Genomic DNA, 15746 nt, shown 5'->3' on the forward strand with positions numbered 1-15746 from the left:
GTACTCTTTCCAAAACTTGCCAGGCCCATCTGGGAGGCAATTTTTATGCCAAAGACAGAATAAATTTAACAGAGAAACGTGAAGTGCAATAGAAGAATTTTATGTTTAAAGTAGAAGTGTCAAAGGGAACTCCAAAAGGTGAATGATATATGTTAATATTCTGTTGAACAGTGTGTAGCTGCATTTGCTGTGTCTGCTGTTGCCTCACAGTGGGAACGTACAGGAAAACCATTCAACCCACTTCTTGGAGAGACGTACGAATTAGTCAGGTAACAAATAGAAACTGCATTTAAGACCAAAGTGTGTGTTATGGAATTTGTGGGTTTATGTAACACGTTGTATGGCTTGAGAATTGCTTTGTGTTTGAAATGGGCTGCATTGTAGGAGTAACTGTTACAAGTGTTCACAGTGCAGGTTGTCAGCGTTTCTGTTGTTACTTCCTCTTTATGGGAGTCTAACTTGCCTGTAAAAATTGCTCTGGGTTGAAAAGTTGTGAAAGTGTCTTTTTTTACTTGAAAGCAGCCTTAATATAATCTAAGTGATCAGAAAAATATCCGTTTTTTAGTGTATAAACCTAGGTTTCAGATCTATACTAAAAAAAAGACTTACCATGTAAACACACATTGCCTGAAAAGCGATTTGTCTGTTGTGCAAATGTCCTTTAAACTGTTACACAAACTCAGGTAATATATACAAACAGATCTTTTTTCATTAAGAACTGAAAAATAAACTAAGACCCTTCTGTTTTGGGTCGCTCTTGCCAACCCGTTACGTTGGGGTCTCATCAGTCAGATACATAATGTGGATGCTGCAGTGTGTCGTCAAAAATTTTGTCATTTAAAAATAGTTAAGCCTGTTAGTATTTCCGTTGAAGTTGTCTGGTGGGCGGGCGAGAGAGAGAGACTCCGTGGCATTGCTACAAGGGTGCAAGTGGTGCAGTCGCACCAGAGCCCTGGCAGGTATGGGGACCCAACCACTAGCAGATGCTGCTGCTGGTGGCAGTACTGATGCAGGTGTGCTGTTCTGTTGCCCACCCTGCACTGCAGAGGACCTGGCTGCTGATACCCCCGTCCCAAGCTTGTGCAGAAGCCTGAGTCATGTGGGGTGCCTGCACTGTGCTGCAAGGGTGCACAGCTACCCGCGCTCAGGCACTGAGCTGCCCCTGCCGGCACTAATGCAGGGCTAGGACATAGGGTGCAGACGAGGAGGAGCCCAAGGGAGTGGGTGAGGGAGAGGCTGGTGATGGGAACAGGCAGCCAGGAGGAGTGGGGTGGGGTTCAGGGATGAAGATGAGGGAGCTGGCAGAGTGGCAGTAGGGACTAGCAGGGGTGTGGGAGCAGAACACCTTGTGGTAGGGAAGAGGAAACAGGTGGCAGCAGCAGGGCACAGGGATGTGGTGGGGTGAACCTAGGCACTGCAGCACAAAGTGGGGGCTATGGATGTGCGGGGAAGTGGAGACAAAGCTGCCAGCACAGGAAGAATTGGGGGTGGGGGTCTGAGCTGCAGTGTTAGGGATGTGGGAGCCCTTTTCCTGTGACTTGCATCCCAGCAGACCCTCCTTGTGTGTGTTGAATCCCTACTTCAAGGGGAAGCACCAGGTACCAGCATCTAGTACAGTGCAAGGAACGGAAAGTGTATCGAAAGGCTCCTTGACCTGCTGCTCTAATGGTCATGGGAGGATAATATGCTGGAGATGCTAATCTATTTTTCCATTTAAAAGTACCTCTTGATTCTTCAGAAGCTTTCTCCTTCTAATTCAGATCCTTAAAATTTCCAGACCATGTATTCAGGGTGGGAACAAACATTCCCTGTTGCAAACATTCTTCCTTGACTTTTTAGTATTAGGGGTCATAGTAGAAACATCTCTTCTATTCCTGTAACTTTTTGATCTAGTTTGCATAACTAGTTTAGGAGTTCAATTTGAAGTTCCTTTCTCCCTCTCTTCTTGAAACTTCATTTTAAACTAGGCAGGAGCTGTGGGATGGAAGGACAGGACTGAGGCTATGGGAAAGTTAGAAAGGCGTTGGAGAGCTGAATTGGGGCGTTGTGGGAGCTGGACGGAGTGGATTTCAGAATCAGGAAGAGATCCCCTAACTTACCTTGCACCAGGGCCCTCTGGGGTCTTGCAGCATCACAGAGAGAGATCTGTGTTGCAGTGAGTGTTTCTAAACTAATCAGTGGCTTAAATATCTAGATCCATACATAATTGCTATAACTTTAATTTTGTTTCAGAATGGGTAAAGGAAATTATTTCACTATAGTACCAGTTGTATCAGTGAAACTCACAAAATTTGCATTTCAGAGAACTGCGGAGAACAGTGATCCTGAAAACTTTATTTTTATTTTATTTTTAGAGATGATCTTGGGTTTAGACTCCTTTCAGAACAAGTTAGTCATCACCCACCAATCAGTGCTTTCTATGCTGAAGGCTTGAATAACGATTTTGTGTTTCATGGCTCAATCTATCCTAAACTCAAGTTCTGGGGCAAGAGTGTGGAAGCAGAACCTAAAGGGACTATAACTCTGGAACTTCTTGAGTAAGTTGGCCAGATTACTATATTAGACTTTAGTTTTGAGGCTGTGCAGAATAAAGGCTTATATACTAGTCTCCAGTGCTGTAAGATGACTTTTAATCTATCCACTATTTCATATAGATAAAGCAGACAATCTTTTTTATGCAGTTTGCAGATTTCCTGCTTTTATGGCTCCTTACAATAATTTATGACACACCCTACTGCTTGTTAACCCTTATTGCCCACTTCATTTTTAAAGGTCTCCTACAGCATGTCTGACCACTTATGCTTAACAATGTGTCCTGCTTTGTATTTACCTTGGACGCTCCAGTTGCCTCCTCCAGACCTGAGGAAATGCTCTGTGATGTTGAAAAGCTTGTCCCTTCCATTGGAAATTGGTCCAATAAGATATTACCTTACTTATCTTGTCTCTCTCATATCCTGGGACCAAAATGGCTTGAACACCATTCCAAACAATTGTACAGTTCGCTGGCACCCCTGAATTGTATAGGCTTCAGGTAATTAAGGCCTTAATCCCGCAAACACTTATGCGTGCTTAACTTGACTACTGTAAGTAGTCCTATTGATTTGCCAGTAATAGATGCACTGAAGCTGCCATGCTAAGCAGTTAACAAAATCAAGCAGTGGCTCCTGTTTTTGCCACACCATGCATGGCTGGTGCATCTTGTTTCCTTGATTTGCTGCCAGTAACTAATAGAGTTCCAGAGCCAGATACTTGCTGTAGAGTCATTCAGGTATATTGTTGAAAGGTGTGATTATGCCAGCAGTTGTTTTTCCATTTGTTTTTTCAGACACGATGAAGCCTACACCTGGACAAATCCTACTTGCTGTGTGCATAATATTATTGTGGGTAAACTTTGGATTGAGCAGTATGGAAATGTAGAAATAACTAATCACAAGTAAGCTGGAACATGACTTGTTAGTTTACTACATTTTTAAACAAATTATTGCAAAGTAATTTGAGCTAAATGTTTCTTCCTTAGAACTGGTGAGAAGTGTATATTAAACTTCAAACCATGTGGGCTTTTTGGGAAGGAGTTACACAAAGTTGAAGGCTACATTCAAGACAAAAGGTAAAAATCCTGTCTTCGTTAGACCTACTGTTTAATAAAATGCTACTTAAATTTCTAATAAAGATATATGTGAGAACTGTTGGAATTAAATACTGTTACAATATACTGTGCCAATGGCGGGGGTGTGTGTATCTTGTTAGTAACTATAATGTACAGTAAGATGGGGATTCAGTCTTAAATCTGTTCTTAGAATCCTTTCTCATAATATTAAAATCTGAAAACACTAACTTCATAACTTGTTTAAGCTCTTCCTAAAATTAGTCCTTTTTTACAGCAAAAAGAAAGTTTGTGCGCTCTATGGGAAATGGACTGAGTGCTTGTACAGTGTTGACCCAGCTACATTCGAAGCTTACAAAAAAAATGACAAGAAAAATACAGAAGAGAAGAAAAACAGTAAACAGGTATTAGACATGTAAAGAGGTGGTGTCTGAAAGGCACAATAGAACACTTCGCAGTCTAAGGTGCCTTTAGGCTTGTTACTGTTTTATACTTTTTCATTTGACTTTTTCTTAGTAAGATTCAAAGAGGGTTTGGACATGTATTATATGGATTAATTATAATAATTCTGGCTATTATCCAAACAGTTTTGGAAGGATTAAAATCCTTGTGCTTCAGGGTTTAAGACAATATCTAATTATTAAGGGTTAACATGAAACTTTCATGAGAGCAGATTTCCCCACATCTGCCCATTATTGGGTTCTTTCACCCTCCTCTGGAGTAACCAGGTGGGATAGGGGACTAGAGGGACCATAGGTCTGATCTAGTATGGGAACTCCAACCTGATGCTTTTCAGGCCTGTAAGCAGGATAGATGAGGGTCTGTTCAGAAGGATTTCATAACTTGGAGGAATGTCATATTCTGAAGGTTTTGCAAAGATTTTTACAGTCTGCACTGTCCAGGAAATCTTACTCTTTGTGTTTCTGTAAACCATTATGTTACTCCTTAACAATTCTTTCAATAGAAACACGCTCTTTTAAACCAATGTCCGTGAAGGTTCTTGTAGTAATTATACATACATGCCACCATTCATCTTAAATGACAAGATAACATTTTTACTAAAAATCTGAGAACCCCTCCATGCCACCGAAGATCACCATGCTTGTTTTACTACTTTGCCCTGTTAGATTCTAACTACTCTAAAGGCAAGTATGCCTGTGTAGATTTACATTATTGCTGCACAGGAGAGCTCTAAAGCTCAGGGGATTACCACCCTCTCTTTGAGGCTGCATCTCTGAGCCTCTGGGAGGAGGAGGAGAAAAGAAAAATATACCCTGCACACTTGTTATCATCCACCTACTTGTTTGTTTTCCCTTGCAGTACTGAAGATTACTATGAATGAAGTAGTTTTGTGTACGAAGCTCAAGCTTCAGGTTACTTTTGGTTTCTCATGGGCTTTTAGTTAGTAAAATATACTTGCCTACTTTGCCTTTTCATCATTTAATTAAGAGAATTTTATACACCATTTCACTGAATCTGCTAGTCAGAATTTTATTCCATTCTCTATAGCTAACTTTTGAGTGTCTTTTTCCCTCCACTTCTCTGACTGGAAGAGACTCTTTGACATCCAGATCAGGTATCCAGTCTGTCTGATCTTGGGAGTTGGCACAATAATTTAAAATGCAAAATCTGCTGAAGAATGTTAATTAAAACTACAACTGCTTTGAAAATTGGCAAATGAAACTAGACAAAGAATCTAGTGAAAACATGTTTTTCTGACAGTGTCTTAGAGCTGTCAGGACTCTAAGAGAAGCATCGTCTTTCTTTTTATTTTTTGGAAAAAAGCATGCACAAATAGCATCCTGGAAGGTGCCACTTGGGTGCCCTTGAGAACCTCCCACTCAGTCACTGCCTAACTCTGTAGGTGCCTAAATTCCCTAGGTGCTGAAGTTTCCAGTAATAGAGTCCCCTAGACACCTATGTTTCTGCCAGTGCCATTCAAAAAGTCAACTAAGTCCTGATGCTGCCAAGCAGTTCAGTGCCCTGGCTCATGTCTAAGACTTGGCAGGGTTTTTGAACTGGGCTTTCCCCCATTCTCTCGCCTGCAGAGCCCAATCCAGTAGGTGTGCTTGGAGCACTCCTAAACCACACAAAAGATAGTCAGGAATGAGCACATAAATATAACAAGGTTCACCAACTGATAGTTATAGTCTTTCACACACCAGGTGAGTGCCTAAATCACCAAGTTATGGGATATTCTGATGTGGGATTCTGTCTCTCCTGTTGAAGCTGTTCCATTTTGTATAAATTGAATATTCTTTGGGCCAGAGAGTGTGACCATATAGGGCGCACTCCTAGGAGAAAGGAGATCTGGGTTGCAGTCCTTCCCCAAATCAGTCAGAGCAGGGATTTGAAAACAGGTCTCCCATGTCCCAAGTGAGTTCCCTAACCATTGGGCTACTAGCTAAAATAGGGCTCTCTCTCGTGCTGGTTTTTTGCAACAGGACTAACTTTGCTTAGGCTTCTAACTCTGAGTGGGTTTGGTACTAGTCAATCTATTAATTAATGAATTGGATAATGCAATGGAGAGTGTGCTTATAAAACTTGCAGATGAAGCTACGCTGGGATGGGTTGCTAACACATTGGAGGACAGGATTAAAATTCAAAATAACCTTGACAAACCGGAGAACTGGTCTGAGACCAACAGGATGAAATTCACTAAGACAAGTGCAAAGTCCTTCATTTAGGAAGGAAAAGTCAAATGCACAAATACAAAATGGGGAATAACTGGCTAGGTGGTAGTACCGCTGAAAAGGATTGGTGGGTGTTACAGTGGATCACAAATTGAATGAGTCACCAATGTAATGCAGTTGTGAAAAAAGCTAATATAATTCTAGGGTGTTGTGTGCAAGATACGGGCTGTAACTCTCCCGCTCTACTCGGCAGTGGTGAGGCCTCAGCTGGAGTGCTTTCTAACTATAAGGGTAGTTAAACTCTGGAATAGGCTTCCAAGGGGGGTTGTGGAACCTCCATCACTGGAGGTTAAGAACAGGCTGGACAAACACCTGTCAGGGATGGTCTAGGTTTACTTGGTCCTGCCTCAGGGCAGGGGTCTGGACTTTAAGATTTCTCAAGATCCTTTCTGGGTCTCCATTTCTTTGATGGCTGTGAATCCTGTCTAGAGATAGGTGCCTCCCTTGGGCCAAAAGCTGGGTGTCTGGCTACCTTTCAGTTTAGGCCCCTCCCCTCCCTTCCCCTCATTATTTCTTACTGGCTAGCTTAGGCAGCTTGCTGATTTCTGTGAATCCCATGCTTAGGTATCTCGTTCTCCTCATACATTGTATAGAGAGCCTGGGTACATGGCTGAGGGTTCCTTCAAGTGGCAAGGTGCCTAAAAAGTAGGTGCTGTGCCTAGGTCTGACTGCGGATCTAGCCCCTTGGGACCACAAAGGACCACAAAGGATTTCAGTTCCTTTTCGTTTCAGAAACTCCATGGCAACCCACTTTTCACCTTCTAGTGGTGATGTCACAGTGCCGGTGCTTCAAGGACGTGATGTTGCTTCAAGCACACTCTCTGAGCTTCCAAGTGACTTAAGGGTTACACTCAGATGTGTCTCACCACTTCATGCTAAAGTGATTTGCTTCAGTACCATGAAAATATACGTAGCCCATGGGAAGCCTCACCTAGCCAGTGTTTCCAAAATCTCATGGCTTCCTACTACTTCTGCTCTTAGTACTGCCATCATGTAGATTCACTTTCCTTTTCTTTAGGGGACCTACTTGGATGTGCTGCTGGGGGCCAATGTCTCATCAGCAGATTATCCTGGACCTTCCCATAAAGCCTTTGATTGTATAGGGATAAAATCTTTTTGTGAAAAAACTTGCTATCCTTTTCATCAAAAAGATGTTGAGACATTAGACCGGTCTCTCTCTATATGCAGAGATGGATATCCTGTTAACACACAGACAGATTGAATGAAATGAATACTGCTCCTTCATTATATTAAGACTGTAACACCATTAAACCAGGGTGACCAGTTGTGACCCCTGAAACTCAGGAGATTTTCCATGCTGCAGACTGCACCTCTGTATTAAAGATGGGGGCAACTGCAGTCAGCTTTCTTGTGTGTGCTGGTTGCAGTCCTCAGGTAAGATAAGTGAAGTCTGGACACTACTGAATTTAGGGATCCTAGAAGCCTAAAGAAAGTGAAGCTAGAGTGATATTTTAACAGTCTGGAAAGTTTTTTATGTCATTAATATACAGAATAGTGACGGGTATGTTATTCCAGTGGTTTTCAACCTTTCCAGACTACTGTACCCCTTTCAGGAGACTGATTTGTCTTATGTACCCAGAGTTTCACTTCAGTTAACTACACCTCTACCCCAATATAACGCGGTCCTCGGGAACCAAAAAATCTTACCATCTTATAGGTGAGACTGTGTTATATCAGGGTAGGGAGAGGAACCACTCCCTGCCCCAGCTCACCTCCACCGCCTTCCCCCTCCCCTGAGCATGCCTCCACCGCTCTGCTTCTCCCTCCCTCCCTTCCAGGCTTACCGCACCAATCAGCTGTTTGGCGTGGGAAGCCTAAAAGGGAGAGGGTGGGAGAAGCAGAGCGTCCACGGCAGAGTGCTCAGGGGAGGAGGCAGAGTGGAGGTGAGCTGGGGCGGGAGCAGCTCCTCTGTGCCCCCCCTCGCTTGCTGCGGCCCCCAACTCACCTCCACTCCACCTCCTCCCATGAGCACACAGCAGCTCTGCTTCTCCCTCCCTCCCAGGCTTGCCGTGCCAATCAGCTGAGTAAGAGCTTGAGCTGATTGACGCGGCAAGCCTGGGTGGGAGGAGAAGTGGAGCTGCGGTGCGCTCGTGGGAGGAGGCGAAGGCGAGCTGGGGCAGAGCGGGGCTGCAACAAGTAAGGGGGGACTCGGAGGAACCGCTTGCAGTAATATGAATTCGGACATAACGCAGTAAAGCAGCCCCGCTCCTCGGAGCGCTGCTGTACCGCATTATATCCAAATTCACGTTATGTCGGACCGCATTATATTGGGGTAGAGGTGTACTTGCTTACAAAATCAGACATAAAAATACAAAAGTGTCACAGCACATTATTACAGACAAATTGCTGACTTTTTCTCATTTTACCATATAATTATAAAATAAATTGATTGGAATATAACTACTGTGATACTTGAGCCTGTTTTTCATTTGTGATCCTTCTCTGAAGCCAGAGCCCTGAGTGGTGTGCCTAAAGCTTAACCCCTGCCACCTAGGGCTGAAGCATGTAATTTAGCCCCTGTGGCATGGGGCTCTGGGCTACTGCCCTGCACTTGCAACCCTCCTAAACCCATCTTGCAACCACCAGATGAGTTGAGTACCTCTGGAAAGACTTCTGCGTGCCCTCAGGGGTATGTGTACCTCTGGTTAAGAAACACTGCGCTGTTCAGTTCTATGCATCAATTGAGGTGATAACAGCTGAAATGTGCTTCTAGTTTGTAGTCACTCTTCATTGTAACTTGGGTAATGTGTATGTACATATTGAAACACAATCTGAAACACACAACCAACTATTTACAAGCTTCCATGGAACAGTAAAATTTATAAAAGGTCTGGTGCCTTGTTTATGGATTAGTTTGTTATTCATGCAGGGCTTCTTTCTTTCGATCTGGTAGCATTTTACCTCAATTTCTTTGTCATTCTGTTCTGCAAGGGATACTGACAACTCTTTGGAAATCAGTGTGTTAGCACAGCCCAGGAATATCCAACTGAGAGCTGCATTGGCAGCAGCCAAGGGAGTAAATCTACTATGCATGACATTCTGGTTACTTTGCAGCCATCTTAAATATTGAAAACACCAGACCAAAATAATCTCATTACTAAACCAAGTTTTAATAGTTTGGCTTGGTGGCATGGATGGACCCCAGTCATGTCAGAAGGGTTCAAAACCATACACTAGCTTAAGTTTCTCTGAGTGCTGAAATGCAGATACAGCAAATGGCCTTGTCCATGCTGCCTAGCCTAACCCTCATAGAACCAAGTTCATTCACAATAGGGCTTAGACTGTGCTTATGCATAACTGGAAATTGTGTTCATCTGTCTGCTTAGATTTCTACTAAACAATCTCTAAAGATCTCTAAAGCTTTTCCCATGCTGCGGTGGAATCATTTTATCTAGAACTAACCTATAAACTAACATGCTGGGACAAAAATTGTCATCCAGTAGCTCAGCATAACACGTTATGGTTTAGTCTAGTATAGGGACTGACCAAGCTGTTTGCCCTGTTGTGCCTGAGCTGTTACCCAACCCTGCCAACAGCTTGGGACTTCAGGTTTATAGTATAATTTAAGGACACTGGTTAATGTGTGTTTCAGTTCTGTCTATGCTGCTGGACCAAAGCACCTTTTTAACCAGTTGGAGAACAGTCTACCCCTATCATTACCCTCTACTACTCTAGCTAATTTGGATGGAAACTTAAGCAGTATTCCCAGAAATGTATTAACTATGGTACAGCACTGACATCCTAGCCAGTGTGCATCAACCTTGACAGTTCAATCAGCCTTCTAGATTAGGTAGTCTATTCTCAGAAGAGCATTTGTTTAATGTGTTTCATGTTTTCACTGTTGACATCATAATGTCAACGGAACCGAAGACCTCACTTGCTGAACAGCAATAATACAGCAGTTACACATACACAGACTGTAGGATGCATGTTTCCTTAATGTAGGAGAAAAAAGAAAAGGTGGTCTGCACTTTCAGCATAAATAAAACCAAAATTGATTTATATTGTAAAGGGGGGGGGGGAATCCCTAACATGAGTGTTCTCTGTGGTGCTGAGAAAAAATAGTAACTTCAAAATGTGGATTTGAAAGTACTTATTTCTCAGTAGCTGCACGCTGAAGGAATAAATAAATGTAAAAAAAAAGAACTATTGGCAGAACTATCTAAATAGAATGGCTTTTGTTTTTAATTTCTTTGAGGAGCTGATGGCTCTTCTAATCTTGACATGCATCTAGAAAAGCCAGTGGGTGTTAAAATGATGACGTAAGCTTAGGGGGCAAAATAAGTATTGGGACAGTGAATGTGTGTTCTGTGATGGCATGTTTCATGCCTTTTTATGTCTTTAGTCTCATTTCACTGTAGCTTCTGTGTAGGACTGTTCTATGGTTTGTGTTTAAGATTATTTAAACAAACAGCCTGCGACTCAGCTAAATTTTCTTGTATCTGTGCTGCTTATAGGTGGGCAATTCTGAAGAGCCAGATGAGATGCCTTTGCCAGATTCTGAAAGTGTGCGTGTTGTTCCTGGAAGTATTTTACTCTGGAGGATAGCTCCAAGACCTCCAAATTCAGTTCAGGTTAGCCAGGGCTCTGCTTAAATGTTTGGTGCTTTGACAATTTGTTGTTAAACTGTAAAATGTACAGTGAACATCTTAGTCACTGAATTCCCTTGCTCGTGATGCAGTGATTAAAATAACTTTCCAGTAAAATCAATTTTGCTGCAATGATCTTGAACTTTCCCAACACAAACTATAATGAGCTATGTAATGTGGAACTGAATATGTAGGCCTCCTGTTGTGGATGGACAGACCAGCATGCACGCATGGCTTCTTTCTAGCTTAGCTTAACTTCTTCTCCACAGAATCACTGATTATGATGAATTAGGCAATTGTTCTACTTAGCGGTGGCCTGGAGAATTCACTATCCCACTCTGTTGCCACTTAAGTACTGCCATCCATTTGGGAGGCAGGTTTAGTGCAGGACAGCCAGTGCATGAGACATTTCATCAGAGGTTTCCATAGAGGAGCAGAGTCTGCAAAAGCTATGTAAGACAAACCATGGAGTACAAGAACCCATAAGTCAGAGGAAGGCTACATAACGTGAGTGGGTGTATGAAGATCTACTGAGCTGGACAGACAGCTGAGCAGGACAGATGAGTAGATGTATAGCTAGAGAGATTTGGAAGCAGAAAAAGAAAATAGGGTAGGGTGGTCATGTAGGTGCATATAGGGAGAAGGGTAGGTTGATTTAGTAGAGTCAGTAAGGAAAACCCCTGGAGGATGAATAAGGACAAAGAGGTTGTTTCTCCCTCCCTCTGTTTGGCTAGTCAGATCTCATTCTAATTAGACATGAGCATAAAGGTTCACCCAGTTATACCTGGCACGTTTTCACCCTGCTAGCATCTTCACATTACTACTGTATAATACCTCAGCAATCAGAAAGTGGCTACGGTTGTATGTTACTATGTATCGGTGCTCTTTTGATTTTTGAAAATCTCTTTTTATATGTGAAGACTCTTAGCAGCCAAAACTTTCAGAACGCAATCCTTTAATTTTTGTTTCTCTCTTTCAGATGTACAATTTCACTAGCTTTGCTATGGCTTTGAATGAATTGGATAAAGAAATGGAGAGTGTTGTTCCTAAAACTGACTGCCGGTTACGGCCAGATATCCGAGCGATGGAAAATGGTGAAATAGGTAACTTTAAAAAATAAAAATACAAAATAACTTGTCAAAGTTGAGAGTCGTGGGAACTCCAACTGAAAGGTTACAGATACTGCCTTAAACAATAAAAAGCCATCTTTACCGATAAGCTGCTTTATTTTTCTTTTTTTTTTCCTTTGGTGGTGGTGGAACATGCCTTTGAAATATATCCTTGTAGAGGTGAGGTGAAAATATGCTTAAATGTATAAGCTTTATGCCAGGCATGTTACTCATTCTTTCATTATAAGCATTAATTTTTTTTTTAATTTATCAGAGTGACAAGACTGAGGCCAGATAGAAGGCACAGAGTGCTGCCTTGTCAAGCTTTTTAATTGGACCTTTTATGAAGGGCAATAGCAAAGTTGTGAAGTTTGCCATGATGTTTAGAACTTGCCGCTGTACAAAGTCTTTCTTTATTCCACTATAAAATAGTCTTTCTTTACATCAACTAATCCAAAATACCAATTTCAGTAATGTGATTGAAACTGCTGAAGTTAAGCTTTCCCCTCAAAAGAAGTGCATGCTCGCTTTAAAATTATTCACAGCAAAAGGGTGAGGAAAAAAATAGACTTCATTAGGAAGAAACAAACAATTCCTCTGAAAGTCTAAGTGAAACTAGTACAAATTGCATGTGTCTCTTAATCTAGAAGTGTCTAAGATACCTATCACCATGGTGTCAGTGCGGTGTTTACTGATGATTGTATAGTGAGGAGCATGGTTTGGTGCTCGATACTCTGATTTGTAATGTTTATATGTATGAAAGCAGCGTGGCCTGGAGGATGGAACTCGGGGACTAAAGACTTGGGTTCTATTCCCAGCTGTGTCACTGGCCTGGAGGGTGACCATGGGAAAGTTACTTCAACTCTGTGCCTCTGTCTATGCACCTGTAAAATGAGGATAACACTTTTTCACCTGCTTTAAGCACTTTGAGATCTATGGATTATATAGCAGCTGGGCATTGTGATGCTGTGGTACTGAGGAGTTCTCAAAGATCAGTAATGAGATCTTTTGAGGCTTTTAAAAATATACTGTCGACAAGTTGCTTCCTTTGACTGTCAAAACAGTCTCTACCTTTCCCTGTAAATTGGATTATTCTGTGGCTAGTGGAAGTGACTCATGCTATATTGCATCCATATTTACCCAAAGCATTTAGTATTGCATTCTTAATTTACAGAATGTACTAACATTGAGTGATCTATCAATATCTGCAAGCTGTGTAGTGGTGGTAGTATCTGTTTCTGCTCAGCTGTCATACTGCCACACTCTGAGTGCTGCGATAAGCCAGTGGAGCTGGAGAAATTAGAGAGGCTGTAAATCAGGAGAATCACTTTGGTAACGGTTTTAAACTCTGATCATTTGAAGATCCAAATATGAAGCAACTTGACAGAGATCACACAAACTTGTGACACAGGTGGGGATTGAATCCAGATCTTAATTCAGTCCAGTAATGTAACCATTTTCTCTTCTGAAGGGAATCATAAAGCCCCTCTTCTCAAGAACTGGAACAAATTCTCAGGTTCCTTAGGTCATGGCTCAACCCACAGTTTGGGTGTACAGCAAGACCCATCTTTGATTAATCAATCTGACTGGCAGAGCTTGTCCTCTAGTTGGCCTTACTTCTAAAATAGAAATGCTTCTCCTAATATTGCCTCTGTGCTTTGCGGGGTGTGCTCTTTAAAGGAGGCTTTTAAAACTGGCATGATCTGACTAAATTAGTGTTGGAAACAAGTTGAGTCTTTATAACGGGGGCTTCAATAAAAGTGATCAGGAAACTAAGATTTTTTTTTTTTTCAAACTTCTGTTCCTTTTCAGATCTAGCGAGTGAAGAGAAAAAAAGGCTAGAAGAGAAACAAAGGGCTGTCCGCAAAAACCGGTCCAAGTCAGAGGAAGACTGGAAAACAAGGTCAGTGCATTTGATAAAGTTACTGGCTGTTCAGATTAGGTGTCTGTCCACACACAGGTTATTCTCAATCACCGGAAGAGTTGATGACCTCTTCAGCTCTGCTGCTACTATCCTATTTGAGATCTTGGTCAGAGTATTTGTCATGCCTGATTTAGTGAGGAATGTACTGGGCTCACTATAACATCAGCCCTGTTTCATTTTCCCACTAACCCCCCACCAGTCTCTAAACAGCCTGTCATGCCTGCTGAGCTTCACTTGTTCCATCAAGAACACAGCTATTGCCACTGACGTCCGCTCCCTGTGACACGTGCAGTCTGTGATGCTGTACAACTGACCAATACACGTGTGCTCTGCCCTACAATAGAAGAGATTCTGGTTTGATTTGATCTCCCTATGCAATCAGTAGATGAAAATAGTAGAGGAGACCATGTGCTTGGCCCCAGAGAGAAGGGAGCTCTTCTCTTTGTAATGATTCCTCCAGTTAACTATTGAGTTATGTATCTTCACATCCATGACTCCCTAAAAACCACCCAGTTTTATTCCTGTGGTTGCACATCGGTGCCAAAAACTAACCAAAGGATTATTCCTTTTCCAAGGACTATATTGGTAAGCAATTAAGCATATTTATTTAAAACACTACTCACATTACCCAGCCTATGACCGGTTTTGCTTCCTCCAAGTTGGCACAATATGCTGCCTGGTCCATGTTCCTGACTATTGCAGCTGTTTATGATCTAGCTAATGTCACAACTGGAAGGGCTGGGGAAAAATTCTGAATGAGAGCTGAGATTTCATAACTCTTTTCCCTCCCACCACCTCAAGAAAGACTTTGCAACCTATCTTGGCCATGATTCCTAGGTGTTGAACTGTTTGTGTGACCTTAAAGTTTTCTTGTTAACAGTCTCTCCCGACCTCGTGTGTCCTCTCGGAAAGCCAATCATTTTGAATGGCATAAGCCTGTGTGAATAGTAGATGCGTGACCATAAAACTTTACCACAATTTGTGAGCCAATTATGCAGATTATATAAACAAAACTTTGAAACTTGAAGTTCCGTCTGTCAAGATCTGTCATTCTGCTAGATTTTTTCCAACTTTGCTTAAAAGCCACTTCAGTAACGCATCTAACTCTATGTACATGTGCTCTTGAATTCCTCACTGAATAAAGAACAGCTTTAGAAAGTGTTCTGTTGGTTCTCCTTGCTCTCCCAGTGTCTTTTAGGTTCTGTTATACAGACAGATTGTAATTGAAATCTTAAGCCTTCTGTTTCTAAATTTAAATTTTAGTAGTTTAACTGAGAGTTCTGTGATCTACATAATACATAGGTCCCTCATAAGGATACTTGGACTCCCAGCATTTGACATTAAAACCCTTTAGTCCAATAACTTACCACCACCCTGCTGTAGGTAGGGGATATGGGAAAGCAGAAGGGTATTGGAGCATTTATTTATCCATTTGACTTTCCCTGATCTTTTTGGGGTTGCACATTAACCATAATGTGGTAGAGAACATGGAGTCTAAGTGCCACCCACTGACCCACCCTTCTCTCCAGCGTTTCACGCAGGCTTCTTGTTACCCTGTTGCCAACTAAACCTAGTTGCAAGTCGTTAGAATCTTTATAAATTAGTAAAATAGAGCTCCAGTTCTGCAGACCCCCCAAATTCCTTCCCCTCCAAGACTGTGAATGTATCCTACTCTTCATCTGGATATTTAGAGCCTTAAAAACAAGCTACATGGCATTGTACGGAACACCGTTTTAATGGAGGAGTCAGAGCTGCCACCTGGAATAAGATGAACCTACTAATGGCTAAACAAGATAAGAATTTAAA

General features: G+C 42.0%; 1 protein-coding gene across 7 annotated transcripts in view; it reads left to right on the forward strand.

The window, feature by feature from the left end:
- OSBPL1A (oxysterol binding protein like 1A) overlaps positions 1–15746 on the forward strand; it is a 141279-nt gene that overhangs the window by 119129 nt on the left and 6404 nt on the right. For all 7 annotated transcript variants that reach the window (XM_084620925.1, XM_084620924.1, XM_084620926.1 and 4 more), the window contains 8 exons: positions 172–269; positions 2355–2537; positions 3326–3433; positions 3518–3607; positions 3882–4008; positions 10776–10892; positions 11887–12010; positions 13829–13919. In XM_084620925.1, the coding sequence (XP_084477051.1) occupies positions 172–269; positions 2355–2537; positions 3326–3433; positions 3518–3607; positions 3882–4008; positions 10776–10892; positions 11887–12010; positions 13829–13919 (938 nt within the window). The remainder of the gene's footprint in view (positions 1–171; positions 270–2354; positions 2538–3325; positions 3434–3517; positions 3608–3881; positions 4009–10775; positions 10893–11886; positions 12011–13828; positions 13920–15746) is intronic.

Source organism: Lepidochelys olivacea, assembly GCF_965140295.1.
Source record: "Lepidochelys olivacea isolate rLepOli2 genome assembly, chromosome: 2".
Taxonomy (NCBI): Eukaryota; Metazoa; Chordata; order Testudines; family Cheloniidae; genus Lepidochelys; species Lepidochelys olivacea.